Raw genomic sequence first — 24,907 nt, forward strand, 5'->3', positions numbered from 1 at the left:
GGCACATGCTGTCAGCCTCCGGGGAAGGGTCAGTGCTCTGCTCCAGGGTCGGCCGGTCAGTCAGCCATCGGACCTTCACCCTGGGCCATCTCCCTCCTGTGGAGCTGTCATATGACCTTTTCCTAAGGAGACATGAACAAATGACTCTTCAGATAGAGAGCCAGCAACAGGTCAAGGCTGACTCCACCTCAAGCTCAGCTTAATGAACCGAAGAGTTTTACCAAGGTTTCCCCCCAGGGGCAGGGGCAGCTTGTTGTAGGTCATGCCGCTGGAACAAATGTACTCCTCCCCTCCCTAGAAATGGTTAACTGACCCTTTCATGTCCCCGGGGGTGTGGGGGGCATGTCCTGAGTCCTCTCCCCTGTAGGATGCAATGTTAGTGGATCCAGCTCGTATGGCTCTCTTGAACCAGGGCTGCTGAGTGAGTGCTCAGGAACCCAACAGCCAGGAAGGTGGGTTCCACAGCAGCTGCTCCAGGCTTGGCCCTTGGCTCATTAGTATCTCCAATCTCAGGCACCTCAACAGTCCCCAGGTCACCCTGGTTCTGCTCTCCCCTTGGCCTCAGCTGCTGCCCAGGCTCGAGGCTGCAGGGTCCAAGCCAGGCGCTCTGTGGCTCCGTACTGACCCGTGACCTTTCTCCCTGGAGCAGTGCATAGCTCCCAGCTGTCTTGGGAGCTCACTGTCCCCACCCATCAGGCCTTTTCCCTTCAGTGTACTAGACTCAGGCTTCATCTTCAATTTCAAGGGAGAATGGTTGATTTTCACCCACCCACCCCTCACTCTCAGGGCAAGGCAGGCCTGGAAACAGCCCAGCCAAGCGCTGTCCCTAGGGGCCACCCCAGGAGCAGACCCCTGAGCAAACACCATCTCTCGCTCTGCTGAGTGTTCACTCCGGCAGAATCTGATAAGCCCAGAGCTTCTGGTAGGACAGTAGATGGGGATGTCAGCCCAGGTTGTTGAGGTCACGTGGGCTGCTCCGGCTGAAGCTGTCTCCTGATTTCTTGCTGGTGGCTGGCTACTGCAGGTCCAAGGATTTCCTGCTCAACACCTCCATGGGGCAGACTCCGCAGCGCCCCCACCTGGTCTGCATAGAAGACAGCTGGCTGTCCCTGCCCTCAGGAGTTGGAGGCTTGATGGGACAGAGTAAGGAAACTGCCCTTCTCACTTAGGGTGACCTGGGCTGAGGAGAGACTGGTTTTATTCTGAGGACATGAGGGGCCTGCTAGGACTCAGAAAGGAGCCATCCAAGGCTGTATTTTCTCCCACAGTGCTTCTGGTAGCTGTGGGGAGTTGGGCTATGGAACATGAGTGGGCTGATCTGCTGATCAGAAACTGGAACTCGGGCCAAACAGGGTAAGACATAGGTCAAAGACGACACTGAGCTGCGTTTCCCTCTCAAGAGCTGGGATTACAGGGTTGTGTCTCCACACCCGGCTGAACCACCAGTTGTTAAGAGGAAAGACCTAAGCTAGCAGAGTAATGTGTGCCCATAAATCCAGCACTTGCTGTGAGGTGGGGGCTGGGAGTCACGAGTTCGCTGAAGGTTCTAGACTACCTGTGAGTTTGAGGCAAGCCTAAGGAAGTCCTGTCATTGGAGATAAAGGACACCATATGGTCAACACACACATGAACTCAGTGGCCGTGGCAGTATGCACAGGGCCTGCGCGGGCCTGCTAGATGGGGTCCTAGAGCTTAGAGGAGGATTGAGTACAGGCCCCACCTAACCCAGAAGCAATCTTCAACTGATAACCTCTGCAAAAGAGTTTAGTTTTCTCCAAGGGAGTCTCGCTGGGAAGCAAACTACCTTTTGTTTTGGTTTGTTTTTCAACACAGGCCTTCTCTGTGTAGCTCAGGCTGTCCTGGAATCTCTGTAGACCAGGCTGGCCTCAAGCCTACCTGCTTCTGTCTCCCAAGCTAGAATTAAAGGCATGGTCACCACTGACAAACCATTAGGGGTAGGGCTGCGAGCCCAGCAGTAGATGACCAACAGGAAATTAACAGCATCTTTAGGGGTTCCTTGACTCATGGCGTCATGTCATAAAAATTACGTACATATGAAAAATTATACATCTTTTTTACCCTGCAGGCTCTTTTCGTATATATCATGGCTCCCCGTTTGGACTCCCCATTGTGCGAGTGAGCGCATCTGAGTCTGTATCTATTTCTTATGCCTTTTCTTGGGCTCTTTTCCTTCTGTTCATTTGTTTTGTCCTATTCCTAGGAGGCGCATGTCACTTCCATCACTCACCGCAGCCCGTCACTCCGTCACTCCACCCTCCATGGACCCTGGGCATCCGCACACAGGATATGCCCGTGCATGGATGCGCATACACATCCTTTTTAAATAATTAAAAAAAATAAATGTTTCTTTTAAAAGTTCCAATCAATCAGACTGTAATCTCAGCACTCGGGAGGCTGAGGCAGGAAGGTCGCTGTGAGTTTGAGGTCCATATAGTTCTAAGGCAGCGTGGTCTGAAGCATGAGACATTATGTCGCTCCAAAAGAGGTGGGGTAGGCTGAGAGGTGGCTCAGGGGATGATAATGTGCTATTTTATTCTTCTCTGTATGTTTTCCTTTTCTGTACCACTTCAGTCCATAAATTAAAAATTACAAGAAAACGACAGTGTAAAAGTCACCCCTGCCACCAGTTTCTGAGTCTCGTTCTCGGGTAATTTTCACGGATAATACAGACTTTTCTTTCATGTGTGTAGATGTACTGGCATTGAATGTTCACAGAGTAAAGAAAACAAGGCACACAAACCCCAGGGGATAAACACGTAAACTCAGAAAGAAGATTAACGTTTGGTTTTCCTAAACCAAATTTGCTTTTAAAGAGAGTACAAACAACAGGCACACCCCTGTTTGGGGAAAAAAAAAATAGGCACGTCTCCCCTCAGAGTTCTGTTTGCTTAAGCATCAAAGTCCACCATGCATTTCTCCAGCTGCAAACACTAACTCAGCTTTTTAAAAATCAGCGTCAGCTGCACAAGCTACTCATTTAACAGGAGGTGCAGCATCACCCTCCTCCACCTCGGACCAGGACTTGTGCAATGCTTGCCCGGATGGAAATGGTTGTTCAAAATATTCTTTTCACTCATAACAGCCTCCCACTGATTTAAAACTGATTTTATTTCTTCTGAGTCACAATAGACTGGAGATAGATTTGATTTCTGATATACCACAGGATGAAGTCTCCTGCATATATAGATATAATAAAAAATTACAGATACATAAAATAAATGATTGAATCTGAATTGTTGACGTATCTAATTCAGTCCCTAATTCCTGGTGGGTGGGTTTTGATTTTTCTTTCACAATGTTGGAGGTTGCACCTGCTAGGCCAGTATTCTATTGCCGAGCCACACCCCCAGGCATCTTGTTTTTTATTATTTTTTATTGTTGTTGTTTGAGCCAGGATTTTTCTGTGCAACCCTGGCTGTCCTGGAACTCACTCTGTAGACCAGGCTATCCTGGAACGTAGGGATCCGCCTGCCTCTGCCTCCCAAGTGTTGGGACTAAAGGTGTTCCCCACCCTACCCTGCCCAACACTCATTTTAATTTTCAGACAGAGATGGCCAAGTTGCTTAGGCTGGTCTTGAACTCACTCTGCAGACCAGGCTAGATGTGGGTGCTGGGACTCAAACTGAGATCCTCTGCAAGAGCAGTTTGTGCTCTTAGCCATGGAGTCATCTCTCCAGCCCATCTCTCTCAGAGCCTCTCAGCCTTTGTGCTTCAAGTCAAATATTAAAATAGCTTGAGCCATCAAGATGGCTCAGTGGTTAGGGCCCTCGACGGCAAGCCTGAGGCCCCTACTTTCACCCCGGAATCCACCGGGTAGAACCTGTTTCTACACACTGACCCGTGACTGTTATGCACACGCCATCGTGAACCCTACATAATAAATGTAAAAACAAAAATCTGACTCTGCTTTATGTTGGCTAGCCCTGAGGTTCTCCCGGGCAATTAATTCAGCCTGGCCTCAGTTGAGTGACTAAAAGATTGGGGGAACTCCTCAAACTCCTGTGTGTTCCCCGGGTGGAGTTACTTACGCCATTTTCTCTGTACCCCTCGACAGCTTTCTAGCTAAATGCCAGCCTGAGTCTCTTTTCTTGTCTCCAACTAAGAGTATGAAACCCCTCTCCAGGTGGCACTGGCCTCTTGTGGATTTCATCATTGGCTTAATTAATTAATTAAAATTTGAGACTGAGTAGGCCTAGCTGTCCTAGAACTTTCTACGTAGACTAGGTTATCCCTGCCTCACAGAGATCGGCCTGCCTCTGCCTCCAGAATGCAAAGGCCTGATTGGCCTCGTATTTATCATGTATACCGCGTTCTGCCTGCACCTATGCCTGCACGCCAGAAGAGGGCGCCAGACTTCATTGTAGGAACCGCTGGAGGAGCAGTCAGCGCTCTTAACCTCTGAGCCATCCCTCCAGCCCCCTGTTTATCTCACTGAATCCACAGCTTTCCTGGCCTCATCCACCCCTGACTTTGGGCTGCCAAGCTCTTTTCCAGTGTTCTCAGACAGGGGCACGGTCAGCACACTGGGCTCAGGGTGAAGGCAAGAGTGTGGGACAGGGCCACCCTGACTGAGCTAGGCTTAATGTGCCCACTTCCGGGTAATCTGTCGACCCGTGCGCGACAGCAAAAGATAATTTCAAAGTGGGTATGGTGGCATAGACCTGCAGTTACAGCACTTGGGAAGGGTGAGGCAGGAGGATCAGGAGTTCGAGGCCAGCCTGGGACACATGAGATCTTGTCTTAAAAAAATATAAAATAAAAAAATTATATCACGCCAGACCTGCTGCTACTTGCCTGTAATCTCAGCTGCTGGGGAGGTTCTGGCAGGAGGATGGTAAATCCAAGGGCAGCCTGGGCAGAGGCATCCTTTGGGCCCAGACAGACACACACACACACACACACACACACACAGATCTTGCTATGTATCGCAGGCTGACCACAACCCCTCCCATCTCACTTCCCCAAGGTGTTGGATTACAGTGTAAATACGACTCCACATTTAATTAAGATTTATTTTGATTTTTGTAGTTACAAAGGGTTGACTCTAGGACACAGGTTAGGCCCACGCTTTTTTTTTTCTTTCAGTTTTTGGAGGGTGTCTCACGGTGTATCCTTGGCTGACCTGGAACTTGCTATGTAGATCAGGCTGGCCCCAAATGCATAAACATGCATCTTCCCAGCCTCCCTAGTGCTGGAATTAAAGGTATGCACCAACACACCCAGCTTGGCCTTCAGCACCTCACCCCACACCACCTTTTATTTTGACACAGTCTCTTTCTTATGTGGCCCTGGCTGTCCTGGAACTCTCTTTGTAGACCAGGCTGACCTTGAATTTAAGGATCCACCTGTCTCTGCCTCTTGAGTACTGGGATTAAGGGGAACTGTCTTCTTTAGTTTACTTTTAATTTTATTTTGAGTCAGGGTTTTAATAATTTACCCAGGGCCCGGTGGTGGTGGTGCACACCTTTAATCCCAGCAGCACTCAGAAGGCAGAGGCAGGAGGATCTCTGTTAATCTGAAACCAGCCTGGTCTACAAGAACTAGTTCCAGGACAGCCTCCAAAGCCACAGAGAAACCCTGTCTGGAATTTTTTTTTTTTTCTTAAACCCAGGATGGTCTTGAATTTGAGATCTTACTGTTTCAGCCTCCCAAGGGCTGAGATTACAGGTATAGGCCACCATGACGGGAGAAATGTGTCCTTCCTTCATCCCTCCCTCCCTTCCCTCCTTCCTTTAAACAGATACAAATAAAATATTACAAATAAAATACAAGGCCCAGACAAAGGAAAGACAGGATGGAGTTGGTCAAATCTACCTCCCGCCATCACTGAGGGGGCTAAGCGTGCTCAGCGGGTCATACTTGCTCTTGAGCAGTCCCCATGTCTGAACATTGGCATCCTGAGTGGTGATGGCTGAGGGCCTGTGTCCCCAGTGAGCGGTGAATGTCCTGAAAGACAGGTACTTAGTTTAAGTGCTTCTTGTTCAGGCTGAGCGCCAAGCTGCTGGCATTCAGCAAGGGAGGAGTCTGATGATCCAAGGCCTGCACGTCACCTACGCTTCCTAGAGTTAGGTGGATGTCGTGGACATTTCCAGAAAGACATCGCCAGGAGAAAAGTCTGCCTTGGGTTCTGGCTTTGCCATGTGTGACACATTAGATCACGGATTCATTGTCTGACAATGCGGATGAATGTGTCCCATCCATGGGGGTGGGGGTGGGGGTGAGGGACGGGGCAGCCTCTGGGTTTTTTTTTCAAATGTTGTTATTATTTATTTGTTTATTGTTTATGGTGTCTGTTGGCACACGTGCTATGCTGTGCATGGCAGGTCAGAGGGTAACTTGTAAGATGTGTAGGATCTTTCTACCACACGGATCCTGGGGATGAAAGTAAGGCACTTAGACTCGGCTGCAAATGCCTTTAACCCTCTGATCCGTCTTACAGACCCAAGAACACTGATTTGAAATCCGGAGGTGAGATGTGACACATTTGGGGAACAAACAGATGGCCCAGGTCCTCCAACCTCAGGACCCATTTCCTTGTGACTTCGAATCACTACCGTGAGGTGGACAGCTACCCAAGAGACAGCTCCAAAGGATTCCCTGACCTAGAGCCACCTGAGGGACCTGCAGGAACTGGCCACCCCGGAGTTCCCACCTGTGTCCCACGTGTCTCCAAAGAGAGCCACTCCTTAAGGCAGGCGTGAACCTAGAGGGAAGCAGGGTGGGGACCTGCACTGCTAGGGACCATCATGCGTCCCAGGCAGACGCAGTGCCATTAGCGTCCTCCCGGTGGCGCCAGAGTGTAGACCCGCCCCGTGACTCCAGGCCAGAGTCCTGCGGGGCGTGGCGAGGGGCAGGCCCTGGCGTCCCTGGGTGTCGGAGCGCGGCGACAGAGTCACTGTCGCGGGACACGCGAACGGATCGACGCGCAGACGGGCAGCGGGAGCCGGGTCCATGACGGAGCGCGCGGGTCGCCGCTGCTGCCTGGGCTGGGACTTCAGCACGCAGCAGGTACGTGCGGGCTGGGTGCGCGAAGCGCGAGCCTGGCGATGCCCCGCCAGCCGCGCGCGTTCTCCCGGAAACCGCGGGTGCCTCCCCGCGGAACCCCGTGAACATGCATGGGGCTCGGGAGAGACTCGAGGGGTCCACGCCGAGTCAGGGGTGCGGATGGCGGGGACCAAGGACACCCAGCGAAAACAGCAGAGCCAACAGGCTGGCAGAGGCGTGCGCGCGCGCATGCATAACCTAGATTCGGATGAAGCCACGCACCTTTGCTTTATTTTTATAATTATTTTGTTTTTTATTTCGAGTCAAGGCCTCACTATGTAGTTCTGGATGCGTCTGGACTCACTGTGTAGACCAGGCTGGCCTTGAACTCACTTTAAAGGAGTGTGCCACAACCGCGGCAGGATTAGTGAAATGGCATAGCCGCCAAACGGACTTTGCCTGCCCCCCCCCCCGCCCGCCCCCTGCCCTGGTGGCCTCTTTTGGTTGGCAGCAGCATGCTGGGGGCTGTGATCTCAGCACTACTTTAAAGGTTGGTGTTCCCAGCAGATAGCTGAGTAGAGTTAAAACTTGGCTTCCAAGTAGGAAGCCAGGGTGCGGGTGGGGAGTTCGACCTGCATTCTTGGGGAATAAGTGCGGTGTCTGTGAAACCCCTCGCCTCAGGTGGGTGAAGAGAGGCAGAACTTTCGGGGGCCTTGGGGGGGGTATCCCACAGGACTCGGAGTCTCCTTGCCGCATTAGGCGGGTTTCCCCATCTCCCCTGAGCTTGGAATGCCTTCATTAGGATGGCTTGACCCTGGTCCTGGCTCTGGGGACGATCCCTGGAGATACGCCTCCTTGCCAGGTGTAGGACCCTGATCTCCAGTTTGGGGGACAGGTTCTTGTAGACAGAGGGAGTTTTAGCTGGCTTTTTCCATTCTTTAATTTTTCTCTTTCTTTTTAACTAAATCTCTGACCGTGTGCGCCATGAAGTTTGTGTTGCTATGGTTACAGTGCTGCTGAACCTGGACTGACATTAGAAGCCCCCTGGGCCATAAGTAGAGGCTCAGAAAACCCTAGACGTCCTTTTTCATACATGTCTTACAGGTTAAAATTGTTGCTGTTGATGCAGAATTAAATGTCTTCTATGAGGACAGTGTGCATTTTGACCGAGACCTTCCTGAATTTGGGTATGTACCTGGTGTGCATGCGTGGATGGGTGGGTGGGTGGTTTGAGACCTTCCCTAAACCATTTCCACCCATCAGCTCTACTGTTCTGACTTAACCCAGATGCTGGAGAGGTCATCTGCGTAGAAATTGATCACTTATTATTATTATTATTATTATTATTATTATTATTATTATTATTATTATATGTGTATGGGTATTTGCTTACATGTATGTCTGGAGCCCACAGAGGCCAGACGACAACATCAGATCCCCTGTAACTGGACTTACAGGTGGTTGTGAGCCACCATAGGGTGCTGGGAATAAAACCGAGGTCCCTAAACCCCTGAGCTATCTCGACCGTCCCTGAGAATCTTTTCTTCCCATACAGGGAGTGATTCCTCCCCTATTCTTTCCCAATTCAAGTCATTCATTCACTCATACATTTGAGATCTGCTTTCACTAGTCACTGTGCTGGGCGCTAAAATTCGATGGTTGTACTTGGCTAACTTCTGTTGCTAACCAAAGAGTACCACAGACTGGTGAAGTGGTAAAGACAAATGTTCCCAAAGCCCGGCGGTGGCAGCACACGCATTTAATCCCAGCGCTCAGAGGCAGAAGCGGGCAGATCTCTGTGAGTTCAAGGACAGCCAGGGCTACACAGAGAAACCCTATTTAAAAAAAATAAAATAAAATAAAAAACAAAACAACTTCGCATCTGCTCATGCTTCTGGCCAGAGTCCAGCGGCCGCGTCTACTGTCGGCCCTCTTCTTGGAGAACTTTTGGCACATGGCAACAGAGGAAAAATATGTGTGTGCACAGGTGTGTTCCACCTGAGTTTGTCTTCTCTGCCTCCTCTCCCCGTTTCGAAACAGGGTCTCGTGTACCTCACTGTGTAACTGAAGATAACCTTAAACCCTCCTGCCTTCCTTCCCAGAGGCTGAGGCTACAGCCGCCGCATCTGGGTTTGTTGCTGTGGAGACAAAGGCTCCCTTTGCGGCCTAGGCTGGTCCCACGTCACAGTTCTCCCGCCTCAGTCTCCTGAGAGCGGGGATTACAGGAGTGTGCCCCCACACTTGGCTTTTCCTTAAAAAAAAAAAAAGCTTGCTTTCCTTTTTGTCCTGGGGATCAAACACAGAGGGCTTTGTACACATGAGCCCGTGCTGCAGCATGGCTACACCCTCTGTCTCTCTTAGATGAAGTTACCTGTTCATCTGGGTGTGGTGGTGGCACACTCTTATAATCTCAGCAATCAGAACTGAGTTCCAGGCCAGCTTGAGGCCCAACCCTGTCTTCTAGCAAGGTTTGCTCTTCTGAGAAATGCTTCCCCGGGACTGGAGAGATTGCTCAGCAGTTAAGAGCACTGACTGCTCCTCCAGAGGACCCGGGTTCAATTCCCAGCACTTACATAGTGACCCACAACTATCTTTAACTCCAGGTCTAGGGGATCTTATAGCCTGTTCTAACCTCTCAGTGCACCAGGCACACATGTAGTTCACAGACATACATGTAGAAAAAGAATGCATATAAATAAATACCGTGAAAACTGAAAAATGAGCTGTCCTGTTTTATATGAAAGAAAGATCCCGTGGTTTACACCTCTCCCTGGTCAGTACAGAATTTCTGCTTGGCACTCAGGGGACATTGTCCTCTAACTGGAGGTCTCTTACTACCATGGGGCAGCTTCTCACAGTTCAGCCTGCCCTGGGCTTCATCCCACATACCTATTCTCCCTGCAGAACTCAGGGCGGTGTCCATGTACACAAGGACAGGCTGACGGTCACCTCTCCAGTCCTGATGTGGGTCCAGGTAAGCAGAGGAAGGCTCCCTTCCTTCTCCTGTATCCAGCCTGGGTCACTGGTGTCCCCAAGGTGGCAACTCATGGGGGCATCCATTGATACCGTTTAACCCTCTAACAGGGGTCCCTGGGGGAGGCCAGCCTTAGCTGGTGCCTGTACTTGTCTGTTAAGACTCATAAGGGACTTCTAGGTATGACAGCCACAAAAGTTGGCAAATCCTACCTTTGAAGATTTATTTATTGTTCATGGTTTTAAAGGCAGGACCTCATAGCCCAAGGTGGTCTCAAACTCACTATGTGGCCAAGGATGACCTTGAACTTCTGAGCCTTCTGACTTTAGCACTGAGTGTTGGGGTTATGGGTGTGTAGGGTCATGCCCAGCATAGTCTCGGAGCTTCTACTGAGCTGTATCCCCAGCCTATGCCTCCTGGAAGCCGAAGCCTGCACTGCATGTGTCTGCCAAAAGCTGCTCTGCACCCTCCGGTGCCCGTTTAACCACATCCCCCGAATAATAAACTGGTGTGTCGGACAGTGCAAAGTGGAGTGAAGGATGGATTCTACCCAGACAGGCTGGCTGAGAGGGCATTTCCGAAGACTTTGCTAGAATACAGGTGGGAGAGGGAGGCCTCAGGCGTTACTGTGTCAGGGGAGTCGGGAGGAGAGACAGCCAAGGTGGCCACTGAACTGTGGTAGCCTCTGGAACTGGACTTATTTTGGACTTGGCCAGTCCCTGCCTTCCTGTCCGAGGTGAGGGGCAGCGTTGTCAGGGTTAGACAAAAGTCGGACTGATTTTTTTTTTTTTGCTCTTAGAAGATACAGGCTGGGATGAGTTTCATATTCCTGCCATGAAATGTTCATATGTCTGTCTGTGTCACCTTCTATGAAATATATACATATTGAGGCAGGTTCTCGTGTATTCCAGATTGGCCTCAAATACAGCGTAGCCGAGGGTGACCTTGAACTTCTGATCCCCCTGCCTCTTATCTACTTACTGAGCACTTAGATAACCATGCTTGGTTTTATGTGCTTTGGGGATGGAACCCAGGGCTTCATGTATGACAGGCAAGCACTCTACCACTTAAGTGCGTCCCAGGCCATCTGTCCATGAGGTCCTAGGCAGTAATGTCACACTGTCCTGGACACCACCATGTGTCCCACCCACTCCTCGAAGAAGATTCCGGGCTCTTGACAGCACAACCTCTGGCTCTGCTCCTTTCCCCTGTGCTCGTGCTCTGTGTGCAGAGTGTGGACCTGGCACCCTCTAATGGCAACATCTGCCTGGCTTGACCTTCTCTGTTGTACCCGGGTCGTTCAGGCCGTTGGTGAAGTAGACAGACAAGTAAAAGAAAACACAAATTTGAGCTGTTGAGTGCTGGGAGGATGCCAAGTAGAGGCGGAAATCCTGAGGATTAGTGGTGTATGATTTCATTTTTTAAAAAAAAAAAAAAAAAAACATTTGTTTTGCCAGAGTAGGCATGGTACACACCTGTAACTTCAGGGGTGGAGGCAGGAAGATCAGGAGTTCAAGATCACCCTGAGCTAATAGTGGGGGCATAACAGGGAGGTGCACATAGACCTCCAGAGAAACCAGGGATGCTAAGCACAGTGAACCGTCTTTCCCATGGGGGAGATTTGAAACCTGTCCTTCCCCTCAGAACGCTAAGAAGTAGGAATGATTGGTGGTATCTGTTGGGCCAGGAAGTGGCTAGTCGTCGATGACCTCAATTAAGCCAGCACAGGTAGCCTATCTCCAGAACCCATCTTCTTGGAAGAAATGACATGTACCCTGAGTTGAGTCTCAGTAATTATGCTTCCTGTGCACCAGGGATTGTATTACACCAGGAAACTTCTCCCCCCCCCCCCCAAATTATACTATGCTTAAATGCATTGGGAATACACTGCCTGTTACTAGACTTCCGGAAGTCTGGTCCAGGTTGATAAAATCAGTCTGCACTGGTTTTCTCTTTTTGGCTTTTCTCGACAGGGTTTCTCTGTGGCTCTGGCTGTTACTCTGTAGATCAGGCTGGCCTGGGACTCAGGGATCCGCCTGCCTCTGCCTCCCAAGTGCAGGGATTAAAGGTGTGTGCCATCACCACCTGGCTATGGTTTTCATTATCCCTTTGAGTGGTTTGCTTCTCTGCCTGGATACCTGCACTGCTTGGCCACATAGTGAGTTGGGGACAGCCTAGGCTGCATGAGACCCTCTTTCAAAAAAGCACAGAAACGGGCTGGAGAAACAACTCAGTGGTTAGAGTGCTTGCTACTCTTCAAGAGGACCATGTCAGATTGCTCAGTCATCTAATTCTAGCCTTAGGGGATCTGATGACCTCTTTTGGCTCCTCAGGCACCTGCATACCTGGGACTCACTCACGTGGACACCTATACATACACACCAATACGAACAAATGCATGTTGCTTTTTAAGTTTGTTTTGTTTTGCTGGATTTTCAAGACAGGAATTCTCTGTGTAACAACCCTGGCTGTCCTGGAGCTTTGTGTAGACCGGGCTGGCCTCAAACTCACAGAGACCCACCTCTTCCTGAGTGCTGGGATTACAGGTGTGAGCCACCACATCTGGGGAAGATAAATGTTTAAAACAGACAAACAAACAAAATATGTGTTTAACCAAGTTGACCCTTTTATTTGACTGATGCCAGCTTGTTTCACTGTCCTGACACAGATCCTATAGTGACAACCCTCCTCTCCACAGAGCCCTTGGCATTTCTATGCTGAGGTTTGTGGCTTAGACGCTGGTTCTGCTGAGTCATGGTGGATTCTGCTGAGTCATCCTGAATTCTGTTCTTCTCAGGCTCTGGACCTGATCCTGGAGAAGATGAAGGCTTCCGGCTTTGACTTCTCTCAAGTTCTTGCCTTATCTGGGGCAGGCCAGGTTTGTCAACAGCAGCCCCGTCTACCCTGGGAACTTGACTATTTCAACAGTGGATGGGTGCTGACTTCCTGTAGAGTGTGCATTTCTTTCTTTCCCTCCCTCCCTTCCTCCCTCCCTTCCTTCCTTCCTTCCTTCCTTCCTTCCTTCCTTCCTTCCTCCCTCGTTCCCTCCACCCATCCCTCCCTCCCTTGCTCCCTCTCTCTCTCTTTCTTTTTCTTTTTCTTTTAGATTTTCCAGACAGGGTTTCTGTGTGTAGCGCTGACTGTCCTGGAGCTCGCTCTGTAGACCAGGCTGGCCTGGAATGTGAGTAAGCATGCATTTGGTAGAGGCAGTACCTTCAGCTCTTTCTCCTTAGGCGCTGGATGGCTGGTCTCCTTAAACGTATCGGAGCTGCTTCTATGATAAAGCAGTCTATAAATAGGACATTCAGCTGGGCTTGGTGGTGTAGGCCTGTAATCCCAGCTAATTCTAAGGCTGAGGCAAGAGGATTGCAAGTTCAAGGCCTGCCTGGGCTACAGGGTGAGTTTGAAGCTAGCCTGGGCAAGTTAATTAGACCCTGTCTCAAAATAAATTTAACTGAGGGCTATGGATAAAATTCAGTGGTAGAGCCCTTTCCTACCACGTGTGAGGCCCAACGTTCACTCTTCAGTACTTAAACAATAGAAAAGTAGGACAGTTGACAGGGGAACTGTGTCTAGGTCCCATGAAGAGGTGGAGGGAACATTAGATGTGGGTTTATTATGGCTGTTTGGTGGCACTAAAATTTTTTCCTAGTTTTTGGAAGGAAAAACAGTAAGAAGTGATACTAACAGTGAGAGCAGTTCCATGTGTTTACTTGTGTGTGTGTGTGTGTGAGAGTGCATGTGTAAGTGAGTGTGTGGTGTGTACACAAGTGTGTGTGAGTGTTTGTGGTGTGTGTTTGTGTGGTGTGAGTGCGTGTGTGAGTGGAGTGTTTGGTGTGTGTGTTTCTGGTGTATGTACAAGTGTGTGTGTGTGTAAGTGAGTGTGTTTGTGGTGTGTGTGGTGTGTGTACAAGTATGTGTGAGTGCATGTGTAAGTGAGTGTTTGTGGTATGTGTGTGAGTGTGTTTGTGGTGTGTGCAAGTGTGTGTGTGCGTTTGTGGTGTGAGTGTTTGTGTGGTGTGTGTGAGTGCGTGCGTGGTATGAGTGTGTGTATGTGTGTTTGTGTGGTGTGAGTGTGTATGAGTGTGTGTGTGTAAGTTTGTTCGCATAAAGGCAGGTGCCCTAGGAGGCCAGAAGATGATGTGGGTTCCCCCGAGCTCAGGCAATTGTGAGCCCCCATGTTGAGAACCAAACTTGGGTGCTTTGCCAAAGCAGGAAGCCCCCCCTGAACTGCTGAGGCATCTCTTCAGCCCTGAGGGTATTTTCAGGACAGAGTGTGTTCCAGGCACTGTGCTGAGGTCCCGACTTTTCTAGTCCCATTGGAGACTCTGAGCAGGTGGTGCCACCGCCTACCAGAAGGGATGCTCTGGGCTTGCCCAGTGCTACCACATAGAAGCCTGACCCAAGTCACACCACACCATATCCTTATCTCAATAGGGTCACTGTGACTGTTAGATACATAGGACAGTGCCTGGAACATAATACACTCCCTTAAAGTTTATCTACTCTTTAAAAAACAAAAAGCTAGTGCATTGTATAATTGTGACAGTATGCCGGGGCAAGTGTGCGGAGGTCTCAGGACAGCTCCTGGGAGTTGGTTCTGTTCTTCTACCCTGGGGACACTAGGGATCAAACTGTGACACCAGGCGTGGCAGCAGGCACCCCGCTGCCTCTCCAGCCTTTCTTTCCTCTCAGCCCGGAGCTCCGTTCCGGCACTGTTCCCGATCTGTGTACACTCCGACTGCTTTCTCTATACTTTCATCACTGCGGCTCCGCGGCTTGTGTGTGTGAGGGTGCAGATACATATGTCTGCACATACGGCTAGTCAGACACACCAGCTGATTGGCTGGTCAGTGAGCCCCAGGAGTCTGCCTGGCCCCGTCCCCCAGGGCTGGACCATAAGCATACACAGCCATGCCCAGATTATTGTTATTTCCTTTGAAACATCTATTTTTATTTTCTAAGTGTTGGTGTTTTGCCTGCGTGTGTGCCTATGTGAGGTGAGGGTGTCTGATCTTGGAGTCATAGACAGTTGTGAGCTGCCGTGTGGGTGCTGGGAACTGAACCCAGGTCCTCTGGAAAAGCAGTCAGTGCTGTTAATCACGGAGCCATCTTTCCAGCCCTATAGTTATTTTTCTTAAAAATCATTTTATTATTTTATATGTATGGGTATCTTGTCTACATGTATGTTAAATGGTTTTGAGCCTCTGTGTGCATTCTGGGAATTGAATCCCAGCCTTCTGGAAGATCAGCCAGATCTCTTAGCCACTGAGCCATCTTTCCAGACCTCTAGATTTTTTTGTTTGGTTGTTTTGTTTTTTCAAGACAGGGTTTCTCTGTGGCTTTGGAGCATGTTCTGGAACTAGCTCTTGTAGACCAGGCTGGCCTGGGACTCACAAGAGATCCGCCTGCCTCTGCCTCCCGAATGCTGGAATTAAAGGCCGGCCAGATTTTTTTTTTTTTTTTTTGAAGTTTATTATTTACTTTCTATGTGTGAGTGTTCTGTCTACATGTACGTCCTGGATGTCAGAGTAAGTAATGACCTGTTCACTCGTGTCTGGCATGATCTTGCTACCCGGTATGTTTGTTACGAGAATACATGGTATGAGCCAACTTCAGGCACTACTGTAAGTGATATTTGATGAAAGGTATCACAATACAGACTAATGAATGATTCTAGAACCCTTCCTGCTAGTTTTGAGGTGATGGGAAGGACCTTCTCATTTTATGAAAGCGAACGCTATGCATCATAGAGGCACCGAGCTGTGTGGTAAAGAGGTGGTAGAGATAATCTTGGGACTTGGCTTGTGATGTGGCTCTGTGTCTGCAGGAGGTTGTAACTTCAGGCATGTTACATGAGCATGTGCTTTCGTTCCCCTCAACAGCAGCATGGAAGCGTTTACTGGAAGACTGGAGCCAGCCTGGTGCTGTCAAGCTTGTCGCCAACTCTCCCATTACATCAGCAGCTGCAGGTGAATGAAGATGCTTGTGACTCTAATCAACCGCTGCAAAGCCTGTGTCCAGGGAACCCACATTGTCCTGAGTGTGAGAAGTTGGCACTAGGTCTGCCCCAGCTCAGGCTGGTCTCCTTGCGGTTGCCCAGGGGTGCAGATGACCCCTCATTAATGAGTCCCTTCCTTCGTAGAACAGCTGTGGGCCCCTTGGTGATGCTGCGAGGTGGGGTCCCTAGTTCCTTTTTCCTCCCGTTTCCAAAGCGTCAGCTAAACGTCTCTTTGGTATTGCTCTTAACTGTCTCCTGCAGCCTGACTCACCCAGGGGTCTTTGTTTTTGGAGACAGGGTTTCTCTGTGTGGTTCTGGCTGTCCTGGAACTCACGGAGATCTGCTTATCTCTGCTTCCCGAGTGCTGGGACTAAAGGTGTGCGCCACTGCCACCTGACTTAACCCAGGTGTCTTCAACAGAGCTCATCTGGCCTCAGGCTTTCTGGAGAGACCTCACTGGCCCCACACAGGGCTTGTCCACTGGGTCTTCCTGCTATGATGGGCAGTGTGAATACCAGCCGCAGGGTTGTCTGTGGTGGTAGAAGAGAAGCCGAGCCTCTGTTGTTCTTTCTAGGCCTGCTTCTCCGTCAGGGACTGCCCGATATGGATGGACTCCAGCACCACAGCCCAGTGCCGCCAGCTGGAGGCTGCCGTGGGCGGGGCCCGGGCTCTTAGCTGCCTCACAGGGTCCCGGGCCTATGAGGTAGGTAACACCCACGCCAGGATGGGGAGTAAGGCTCTGGGAGGACGTAGTGGCCACCCAGCCTCTGGGGGGGGGGGCAGGGATCATGAGAACCAATGCTAGTGTGCGTCCCTGAAGCCGGGTTGGAACATGCCGGCCCTGGGTTCTGATCCAGGCTATCCCATCTCATTTAGCAGGCAACGGCAAGGTCCTTGCATGTTGTCCCAGATCAGGGCTGGGGTATGAGCATGGCCGCATCCCTCACTGAAGCTACTGTGGTCGGGGAAGGGGTGTCCTGTCCCAGACTCATGGTCTGTAACCGTGGGGCAGAATCTATTTGAGGTAGTCCAGGAGACCTAACTCTAGGGGCCCCAAGGGCTTTGGCTACTGTCCCAGAGTTTGTTGTGATTGGCTATCCTGGGTCAAGTTACTGTGGCTTAAGTAGGGGATGGAGGTCTGGAGATAGCTCGGTTTCCAGGACATCAGGTGACTAGCACCTGCATGTAACCCCAGCTCAGGGAATTGAACACCTACTTCTGGCCTCCTTGGGCCTGCATGGACACATACACACTTTATTTATGTGAGGAAGGCACACATATACCTCCCTCATAAATAATGTAAGAACAAAGGCAAAATGTTTTTAGACCCAGTTAGAACATTAGGAATATAGTCTCCACAAGGAGAAGTCCTGAGCCCCTGCTTCTGGTATCATGGGGCTGGGAAAGGCTTTCTGTGGTTAACAGCACTGGCTGCTCTAAACAGAGGACATGGGTTCAGTTCCCAACTCCTACACGACAGCTTGTAACTACCTGTAGCTCCAGCTCCAGGGTGATCTGACGCCCTCCTTTGATCTCTGTGGGTTCCTGCACACATGTGACACACAGACACATATTCAGGCACAGGCCCGTACACATTAACTACATAAATAGATATATTTTAAGGACGACTATAATAAGGGCAAGTCACAGAGCTGATTGACCCTCCCTGGAAGCCGAGGTCACTGCCTTGTCTGTGGGTGCAGAGGGATTGCTGACTGCCTAAGAGCTCCTTACCAAGAACATTTGCAGGACTCAAAGGCCAAAATACACCATCTTCCGTGTTCAGCTGGTAACAAATGTTTCTAGATTGGGGAGTTTTTCAAAGCTATTGCTATTCTACAGCATATCCAGGCCATGCTATGCTAACCTCACTTTAAGGTTATTCTGTGTAGGGTCTGAGTGTCTAAGAATCTGTGTTCTTTTTCTCCCCAGCGATTTACTGGGAACCAGATAGCAAAGCTTTTCCAGCAGAACCCGGAGGCCTACTCAAACTCTGAGGTTGGTGAGACTTCGAGATCTGTCAAATCCTTTGTGTCACACTCACCTCAACATAAACACACCTTGTATGCATTGGCTAAAGCCTTTGCTGATTGAGTGCTAAAAACGATTCAGAGAGGGGTGTTGATATGGCTCGGAGGGTTCAGGGGCTTGCCTCCAAGCCGGACCACCTGAGTTAGATCCTCATGACCCACAAGTCCTTAAGAGTTATAAACATTTATTCTTTCTACTTTGCTTCTTTTTGAGCCTGGGTCTCATGGGGCCCAGGTTGTTCTCAAAGTCCCTATGAAGCAGAGGATGACCTTGAACCCCTGAAGCTCCCTCCTCCACCTCCTGAGTGCTAGAATTACAGGCATGTTCCACCACGTCAGGTGTCTTGTGCTTTGCTTTGACTATGGCTTCGGAGACAGGGTTTTGCTATGTACTGAGTCTCGCTCTGAACTCACCACAAAGACCGGGTTGGCTTCAAACCCCTGCCTCTGCCTCAGGCACTAAGATGGCAGGGCTCTGCCTCTGTACCTGGCTGCCATTATTATTACTTGGTGGTTCCAGGTTTCAGCCTACTGGGCAGCATTAGCAACTGAGGAGTGAAAACCCTCCTTGAAGTGTATGTGTGGAATCAAGGCGTTAGGTCCCCGCAGGGACTAGAGGTGGTAACTCTCTTCTCACCAGTGATTCTCTTGGGGACATGACTGGGTGTTGTACCTCCTGCGGGGAGAGGGGGGGTCGGTTTCTCCTTAAACTTGTGGTAAGCCTTGAGAGTCTTGTGTTCCGTGGCCACAGCCGCTTCCCTGAACACAAATATAGAGACATAGAATTGGAGTGAGGGGCTGAGGGTGTGTGAATGGGTTCCAGATGGAAACCAGCCGCCCTAAGTGCTGCATGTTCACCAGGCCTTGGCTTTCACAGTCACCAATCGTGACGGTTTTGTGGCCTAAAGCAGAGCCACTCAGAAGAACTCTGGCTGCTTCCGAATGGGTGTTCTGTGTCTTTCACTACCTGCTGAAGTTTCTCCTGTTCCCGTGAATACGTGTGTGAGTGTGTGTGTGTGTGTGTGTGTGTGCGCGTGCGCTCACAGGCAAGCTCGAAGCGTTTGTAGCTTGGGATGTGTGAAAGCGAGTCCTCTCTCACCCTCTCCCTTCTTTTCCAGAGGATTTCCTTGGTCAGTAGCTTTGCTGCCTCGCTGTTCCTGGGTAGGCACGCGCCCATCGACTACAGTGACGGTAAGCATTCAGAACATGTAGAGACAGACACTTGTTCACGTGCGGGGTGGCCATGGGGACCCCAAGCGCCTCATCCAGCCCGGGTGGGTGCCAGTCGGGTAGCTAGCTCATCCTTTCCCGAGAAGGAAGGACTGTTAGTGATGTTCTGTTGTATAACAAGTGTCCCCGTCACTTTATTGGCTTAAGACGACAGATGTTTAAGTTCTCACTTAGTACCTGAGGACCCCTTAGTCTGGAATGTACCAGTAGCTGGCCGGGGTGGTTGGTCCTGGCTCAAGATCACTCACAAGGTAGCAAACGGGCAGCCAGAACCGCAGGCATCTGAAGGCTCCACTGGAGATGGAGATCTACTCCTGAATCTTGCACATGAACTTTGCAGGAGTTTTCCAAAGTCCCTCTGTAAGGTTGCAACAGTCAGAGGAGGGGCCTGCAGGGAGGGAGGGATGGAGGGGGCAGTCAGAGGAGAGGCCTGCATGCAGTAAAGCACTTGATGTGGGCACTGGAAACCAAAGCTGGGTCCTCTACAAGAGTAGTAAAAGCTCTTAATCGCTGAGCCATCTCTCTAGCCTCTGGTTTTAGTTTTTATGAAACAGTTTTTGTTTTTATTTTGCTATGTGTCTCAGGCTAGCCTCAAACTCAATATGTAGCCCAGGCTGGCTTCAAACTGATAGCAATCCTCCTGCCTCTCTGCTTCCTGGGGTGCTTTGATTACAAACGTATGCCACCATGCCCTGTTCCTGTTAGTATCAAAACTGATAAAACAGAAGTGATCTCAGTGGGGAGGAGCATTAGGAGGAGCTGGTGGAAGAGGATTTCAGTCCGTTTTCTTGGATAATAGAGATGCCAGAGGCCAGGCAATAGAGAAAGAATGGACTCTGATGTAGGGGCTGGTGGTACGGTTCAGCTGGTAGAGAGCTTGCCTAGAATGCATGAAGCCATGGGCAATCCCTAGCGCCATGTAAAATTGGGTGTATTGGTGTATGCCTGTTATCAGAAGTTCCAGTCCTGCTCAGCTACATAGTAAGTTTGGGATCAGCCTGGGATATGAGACCCTGCCTTAAGAAGAAAGAGAAAAAAATGATTTTTTTTATTTCAGGCACTTGAACAAGTTTGGCAGCTAGTGAGGCCTTCTTGTATCATGAGGTACCCAGCAAGTGTGCATGCAGCTCAGGCCTCTTGGAGAGATGGCTCAGTGGTTAAGAGCATGCACTGCTTCCCAGCACCCATGTCAAGTGGCTCACAACCGCTGGGACCTCCAGCCTCAGGAGATCCAACAGCTTCTTCTGTGTTCTGTGGGAGATTGCTGTCATGTGCTCATAACCACAGACACATAAGCACAGTATTAAGAATAATACGTCTTGGGAGAGATGGCTCAGTGGTTAAGAGCACTGATTGTTCTTCCAGAGGACCCAGCTTCCATTCCCCCCACCCACATGGCAGCTCACAACTATCTGTAACTCCAGTTCCAGAAACATATGACATTTTTTTCTGGCTTCCATTGGCATTGTGCAAACATGTGTGCACAGACATGCATGCAGGCAAACATCCATACACATAAAATACAAATAAATAAATCTTAAAAAACAAAAAGCAAACAAAACAACAAAGAGACCCAGCCCTACATTTATTTACACTATAGAAGTGACCTTCTTGCTAATTTCACACCAATTTCCACCCAAGCTTCACCCCTCTGATGTTTTTGCTTTTGTTTCCTTCCTTCCTTAGGGTCTGGAATGAATTTGTTGCAGATCCAGGAAAAAGTCTGGTCCCAGGCTTGCCTTGGTGCCTGCGCCCCCAATTTGGAGGAGAAGCTCGGCTCGCCAGTCCCTTCGTGCTCCGTTGTGGTAAGTCATCTCAGCGACTTCTGTGGGTGCTGGCACTGCTGGTGGAGCCTAGGAGTGTGCACACATCCACATGCATGCACACACACACACACACACACACACACACACACACACACGCATTTCCACTGAACGCCTAAACTCAGCTTTTGACAATAGAACATCTGATAATCTGGATGAGGGGCTTGTACATGGCAGAGCTAGATTCCCAACTCTCCGATGGATTTCTGGGTATTTGCACATCTAAGGGTAAAAGTGCACAGGGTGCCGAGATTTTGGGCACTAGCATGGAGGCTAGAAGCAGGCAGGCTCTTGAAAACAGAAACACAAAGGAGCTGGCAGACCATAGGCCTTGGCATCTCATTGACTGAGATTAAACAGTGGCTTTTGCCCAAGGTCTGTTTACGGTTTATTGTTGATTGTGCTTTGTTTTGTTCTGAGGCAGGTAGCCCTAGATGGCCTGGAAGTTGTTATGTAGACCAGGCTGCCTAGAACATGCCGAGATCCACCTGCCTCTGCCAGGCAGTGCTGGGGTCGAAGGCGTGCGCCACCACACCTAGCTTGGGCTGCCTCTGTTTAATCAGGGTTCCAGTTTCCTCATCTGGAGGTAATACTGTCTGTCTTGCCAGGGTCCTGGGCAAGTGGGATGAGATGGAGTGTGTTGACAGGATTTCGGGTGGTGGTTGGACACACTAGTAAGTTAAGGGTGTAATGGATATGAACTGAACACCCAAGTGTGGCCTGGTTGGCCGGCCCTGTTCTTGACTATACTGAGGAGTCATGGGAGAAAAGAGGGTCCATGGTGTCACACATACCACACGTGTGAAGCCAGAACAGTCAGAAAGAACCCCATGTGGGGCAGACAGCCGAATGTGAAGGAGGGAGACAGGGCCACCAGGAAATGGGCTGTTGTGACGCTCGGGCATAGCTGAGGTTTTCCCATAAGATTCTCACTGACACGTTGCCATGGGCAAAATGCCAAACCACTGTTAGCCAAGGTGTGCCGTGAAGCCGGTGTGCAGAGCTGTAGGGAAAGCAGTGGTGTCCAGAGAAGCCTGCGGTGCAAGACACAAGTGCATGCACGCCACAAGCCAGAGAGGCAGAAAAGGCAAACAGGGAACTGACAGCTTCTGGATGAGACAGCATAGAAGGCCTGATGGTGGTGCGGGCCTTATGAGAACTCACCAAGGCATGAACAAAGGGAGTTAATTAAAACTCAGTGTCCAGAGAGGCTCACGCTGCTGAAAGATGAGAGTTCATATACAGCAGGAGGAGTTAATCCATCTTAGCTGCTGTCCCATTGTATGGGGGCCACATCAGGGTGGATACCAAGTTGCCTTGCTGCATAGCAAATGTTACAGCATACATTGTTTTACTTGAGACTAGGGCATTTGTAACATGCCGTGTTCGTGGCCAGCATGGTCTATAGAACTAGTTCCAAGGCAGCCAGGGTTACATGGACAAACCTGTCTCAAAAACAAACAAAGAATTAGGCTTCAAGCATGGAACGGTGGAAGGGTAGAAGCAGGTGGATCTCTGTGAGTTCCAGGCCAGCCAGATCTACATAGCAAGTTCCAGAACAGCCAGAGTCATACAGTGAGACCCTGCCTCAAAAAAACAAATATATATATATATATATATATATATATATATATATATATATATATATGAATGATATCATGGGTCACTAGGGGTCAAGCCCCAAGAAAGTGGAGGTGGCCTGATGTTGAAGTGTGAAAATACGGAAATTCTGCTTTTGCTTTTTTTTTTTTTGTCGTTATGCTGAGCCCCTGGAATGTTATTGCCATCCGTGGCCTTTTGTTTCATGTGAAATGGAGATCATTTCTTTGTCTAAGGCTTTGCTTGTCCTGTGCCAAGAATGCATCCTAAGGGAGGCTTTTCAGAGTCGAGTATTGGAGGAACTGGAAACAACCGGTTCTGACAAATGCATTTTAACTTGCTGACCATGCATCCGATGGTAATGAGAAGCCACTGTGGCTTCTTGACGGTGTCACCCTTGCTGGAACCATGCTTTCTATATTGGGCTTCCCTGACACGTGTCCTGTGAGAGTGTAGGACAGCCGTCATCAAACAGACATGGGAGCCTGTGCGTGAATGACACCTCTTGCTTGTCCCCAGGGAGACAGTCCTCAGGACCATCAATCCCAGCCCATAGAGCTTCCTCCGTGGCTTCAGACTCAGTTGCCTTTGGGGTGCCCAGTGGGGTGGTGGACTCTTGGGCTTCATGTCCTCTGGTTTTCTCTAGTCCCCTAGGTCACTCCATCCAAGTTAACGTGCATGCATGCATGCCCTACCCAAGCCCAGCTTCTGAGGTGACCTAGATCAAGACATTTATTTTCCCAGGGCAGATGGCTTATTCTGATGGAAACCTAAAACATTGCTGGCTAGAACAAAATTTTCTTCCAATATACTGGGGGTGGGGGAGAAACCTTTTAAAAATGTATTTATTGCCAGCACTGGCAGGCGGAGACTGGTCTGGTCTACAGAGTGAGTTTTAGGACAGCCAAGGCTAAAAAAAAAAAAATTTTTTTTTGTTTGTTTTTTGTTTTTGGCTTTTTGAGACAGGTTTTCTCTGTGTAGCTCTGTAGACCAGGCTGTCCTTGAACTCACAGAGATCCTCCTGTTTCTGCCTCCTGAGCACTGGGATTAAAGGCACACGCCACCACTGCCTGGATAAAAAAACAAAAAAGTGTTTCTTTGAGGCAGTCTTATTGTGTAGCTGGCCATCCTCCTGTCTCAGCTTCCTGGGTGTTGGAATTATAGGCATCAACCACCATGCCCTGCCTTTTCTAACTAAATGGCATTTATCTGTTTGGGGAGAGGTGGAGTGGTGACCTCTGCTCTTGTTTTCTGGGGTTCCCTGGCCTGACCTGCCATTTTGGTTCATTTTCTTTAGTTCTATTATTATTGATTTTTGAGACAGGGTCTCTGGGGTCCCAGGCTGGCTCAGAACTTCTGGTTCCACTGCCTCAATCTCCTGCGTGCTAAGATTACATGTATACCGCCACGCTTGGTTTTAATATCTTTAAACATTATGTATTTGGTTGTCTGCTTGTATGTGTGAGCAGCGTGTGCATGCATTACCCGCAGAGTTAAAAGATCCCCTGGAACTGGAGTCGCAGGTGGTTGTGAGGCACCATGTGGGTGCTGGGAACCAAACCCAGTCCTCTGCTGTGATGCTAAGTGCTTTTAACCGCTGAACCATCTCTCCAGCTCCCTCTCCATGCCTGGTTTCACACAGTGCTGGGGGCCAAAACCAGTGTTTTGTGCGTGCTGGTTGAGCATTGTGACAAATGAGCCACACCCCTAATCTACGCCCTTTTACTTGAGAGTCTCCTGTGGCCCCGGTTGGCCTTGAGCTTGCTGTCTGCTTCAGGCTTGCCTTGAACTTGCTTTTTAGCCCAGGCTGACCCTGAGGTTAGTTTTCTTTCATTAGAACATTCTTCTACGCACTTGCCTATCTCATTGTTCTTGGTCTGGTTGCTGGCATGGTACACCAACAAGTAAGGCATTTGCTGTGTCATCATCAGTGAGCTTGCTTACCAAGGTCCTGTTACTTTTCTTTTCTTCGGTATTGTATCCAGAATTTGGTGTTCACAAAGCAGGCAGAAGTTAGAGCTTGCTATGTTCTAACTACGCTCAAATCTTAGACTCATATGATCCTGGAGGCGAGTGCAGGCCTGTGCTTCCAAACCTGTACTGGGCTCCTTCTGTGTGTGGCTAGGAAGGATGGTGGAGCTCAGGGATGGATTGCAGACGCCTGCAGCGGCCCCATGGCCTGAGGTGTGGAAGATTCTTCAGCTCCAGTTGCCTGGAGCCAAGACTCTCCTGGGTTGTGGTGTGC

At 49.7% G+C, this 24,907-nt stretch overlaps 1 protein-coding gene across 1 annotated transcript in view; it reads left to right on the plus strand.

The window, feature by feature from the left end:
• The first annotated feature begins 6,860 nt into the window (after window positions 1-6,860).
• Xylb (xylulokinase) overlaps window positions 6,861-24,907 on the plus strand; it is a 29,128-nt gene continuing 11,081 nt past the window's right edge. Inside the window, exons 1-9 of the mRNA XM_051202306.1 lie at window positions 6,861-7,029; window positions 8,110-8,192; window positions 9,910-9,979; window positions 12,777-12,857; window positions 15,865-15,951; window positions 16,555-16,683; window positions 17,913-17,978; window positions 19,129-19,201; window positions 20,927-21,045. Of these exons, the coding sequence (XP_051058263.1) occupies window positions 6,973-7,029; window positions 8,110-8,192; window positions 9,910-9,979; window positions 12,777-12,857; window positions 15,865-15,951; window positions 16,555-16,683; window positions 17,913-17,978; window positions 19,129-19,201; window positions 20,927-21,045 (765 nt within the window). The 5' untranslated portion in view covers window positions 6,861-6,972. The remainder of the gene's footprint in view (window positions 7,030-8,109; window positions 8,193-9,909; window positions 9,980-12,776; window positions 12,858-15,864; window positions 15,952-16,554; window positions 16,684-17,912; window positions 17,979-19,128; window positions 19,202-20,926; window positions 21,046-24,907) is intronic.

Source organism: Phodopus roborovskii, unplaced genomic scaffold, assembly GCF_943737965.1.
Source record: "Phodopus roborovskii unplaced genomic scaffold, PHOROB, whole genome shotgun sequence".
Classification (NCBI taxonomy): domain Eukaryota; kingdom Metazoa; phylum Chordata; class Mammalia; order Rodentia; family Cricetidae; genus Phodopus; species Phodopus roborovskii.